This window comes from Aythya ferina (genome assembly GCF_964211825.1).
Source record: "Aythya ferina genome assembly, chromosome: 9".
In the NCBI taxonomy this organism is placed as follows: Eukaryota; Metazoa; Chordata; class Aves; order Anseriformes; family Anatidae; genus Aythya; species Aythya ferina.
This window is the reverse complement of record NC_140305.1, coordinates 9,605,554-9,607,902: the sequence shown is the minus strand read 5'-3', so window position 1 is coordinate 9,607,902 and position 2,349 is coordinate 9,605,554. Positions and strand designations below refer to the sequence as shown.

The 2,349-nt window shown below is 63.0% G+C and overlaps 1 protein-coding gene across 1 annotated transcript; it reads right to left on the bottom strand.

The window, feature by feature from the left end:
- Positions 1–997: 997 nt before the first annotated feature.
- On the bottom strand, positions 998–2,071 carry FOXL2 (forkhead box L2). Its single transcript, XM_084529114.1, has one exon. The coding sequence runs from the start codon at positions 2,008–2,010 to the stop codon at positions 1,087–1,089; it is 924 nt and encodes a 307-aa protein (XP_084385240.1). The 5' UTR covers positions 2,011–2,071; the 3' UTR covers positions 998–1,086.
- Between the last annotated feature and the right edge of the window lie 278 nt (positions 2,072–2,349).

Genomic DNA, 2,349 nt, shown 5'->3' with positions numbered 1-2,349 from the left:
GTACAATAAAAGTGCTAGTTCGCTCTAGAAAAGTTGGTCCCAAAATGGTACTATGCCACAGCATCTATCAGCTTACATAAACACTTATAAAATCGCTATGAACTGGCCCCTGTATTATAAACGCTATTTCTTTTCACATTAATCTATGTAAAATCGAAGGATCAAAACGTTTCAAGAAAAAGCATTCAAAAGCAGAACCTACCGAAAATCCATTTTGGGCCAGATTTGGGGTCGAAAAATACGAAGATAGTTTAAACTTTCATTATTAATAATAATATGCGCTTGGAAAAATATTCAAATTTCATAGGAAACCGTCTTTTTTTTTTTTCTTTTTCTTTTTATAACATCAGAATATTTTTTTAGACCTGTATAAAATTACTTTTAAGACCTCAGAGGACAATGTCTCCTTTAAAAATACATCTACCGCTACCGAAACGTTTCACGAGTGACCCTGGCGGGTTTTGTTTGTTGGCTTCTAACAACCAGCGACATCGCACTTCTCCTGCGGCTACGACAGTCACCCCATCAGCACTATTTCGAAGAGAAGGCACAGCTCGGAAGAAGCGCAGTGTTTTTGCAGGCCGAGGAAGCAGAAAGAGAGGCCGAAGGGGAGGAGGAGGCCGAGCTCGGCGGCGCACGGCGGCGCCTAGGCCCCGGCCCCGGGACCGCCACAGCCCCGGGCGCTCCGAGCCCGAGAGCGCCGAGGCCGGCTCCGAACGGGGCAGAGTGTTGAGGGGTAGCCGGCCTGCTTGTCATCGCCTTCCCCCTCCAAAAAAGCACCGGGAAAACAAGCCCCAGGCCCCGAGGAACGAACGAACACACGGACGGACAGAGCGACAGACAGACAGACAGACAGAGCGGGGAGCAGCCCGCCCGGGCTCCGCGCTTAGGCTGCCCGCAGGCAGACGCGGAGCAGGGGGGGCTTTTCCCCAGCGCCACGCTTCGGGCACAGAGAGAGAGGAGAGGGAGGAAGAGGAGGAGGAGGAGGAGGCACACGACAGCGCACGGAACGCGGCGGGAGCGGAGCGGGGCCGGGGCCGGGGCCGGGGCCGGGGCACTCTGCGGCGGCGGCCGGTCGGAGCCTCCCTAGATGTCTATGCGGGAGTGCAGGGCGCTGTGTTTGCTGTCGTGCTCCCAGTAGGAACAGTGCATCATGGACAGCTCGGCGGGCTGGCGGGCGCAGGCGAACTGCAGGCCGGCCCCGTTGGCGGCCGGGGCGGCGGGCGGCGCGGGGCTGGCGGGGCTGAGCTGCTGCGGGTGGTGGGCGTGCGGGTGGTGGTGGTGGTGGTGGCCCATGCCGTTGTAGGAGTTCACCATGCCGGGCAGCGCCATGCTCTGCACCCGCGAGTAGGGGCTGTAGGAGGCCGGGCCCGAGAGTCCTTTCACATTGACGGGGCTGACGTTCCCACCAGACATCTGGCAGGAGGCGTAGGGCATGGGCGCGGGGGGCTGCGCCAGCGGCCACGAGTTGTTCATGAAGGTGGACTGCAGGTACTTGGGCGGGGAGAGGTAGCCGTAGCTGTCGGGGCTGAAGAGGGTCTTGCCGGGCTGGAAGTGGGTCGGGGGCGGCCGGAAAGGCCGCTTCATCCTCCGCCGCCGGCGGTAGTTGCCCTTCTCGAACATGTCCTCGCAGGCGGGGTCCAGCGTCCAGTAGTTGCCCTTGCGCTCGCCGCCGCCCTCCCGGGGCACCTTGATGAAGCACTCGTTGAGGCTGAGGTTGTGGCGGATGCTGTTCTGCCAGCCCTTCTTGTTCTTCTCGTAGAAAGGGAACTTGCTGATGATGTACTGGTAGATCCCGGACAGCGTGAGCCTCTTCTCCGCGCTCTCCCGGATGGCCATGGCGATCAGGGCCACGTAGGAGTAGGGGGGCTTCTGCGACGGGTCCGGCTTCTCGGGGCCCTTGTCGGCGCCCAGCTCCTCCTTGCCCCGCTCCGGTTCCTTGCTGCCGCCGCTGTCATGAGCCAGCAGCGCCACCGCGTCCTCCTCGGCGTCCGGGTAGCTGCTCATCATGGTGCCCCGCGCCCGCCGCCCGGGGCGCGCAGCGCTGCGCGGTGCCGAGCGCTGCCGGTGCGCGCTGCGCCGAGCCCGCTGCTGGCGGCCGTCCCGTGCGGGGCTCGCCGGGGCCGGGGCCGGAGCCGGGGCCGGAGCCGGGATGGAGATCGGGAGGCGCCTCTCGCGGCGCCGCTGCTCCGTGCAGCGCGGCGGCGGCGGCGTCCCTGCCCCCGCGGGCTCCGCTCCCCTCTGCCGCGGCGGCCGGGCTCTTTTCTGATTTGTATGGGCCCGGCCGAGTTCCGCTTTCGTCAGGAGCCCGCTCCCCTATCGCCGCCGAGCCGCTGGGCACGGCCGAGT

Coding starts and splice junctions, on each gene's coding strand:
- FOXL2 (XM_084529114.1), bottom strand. CDS start 2,010: ATGATGAGCAGCTACCCGGACGCCGAGGAGGACGCGGTGGCGCTGCTG.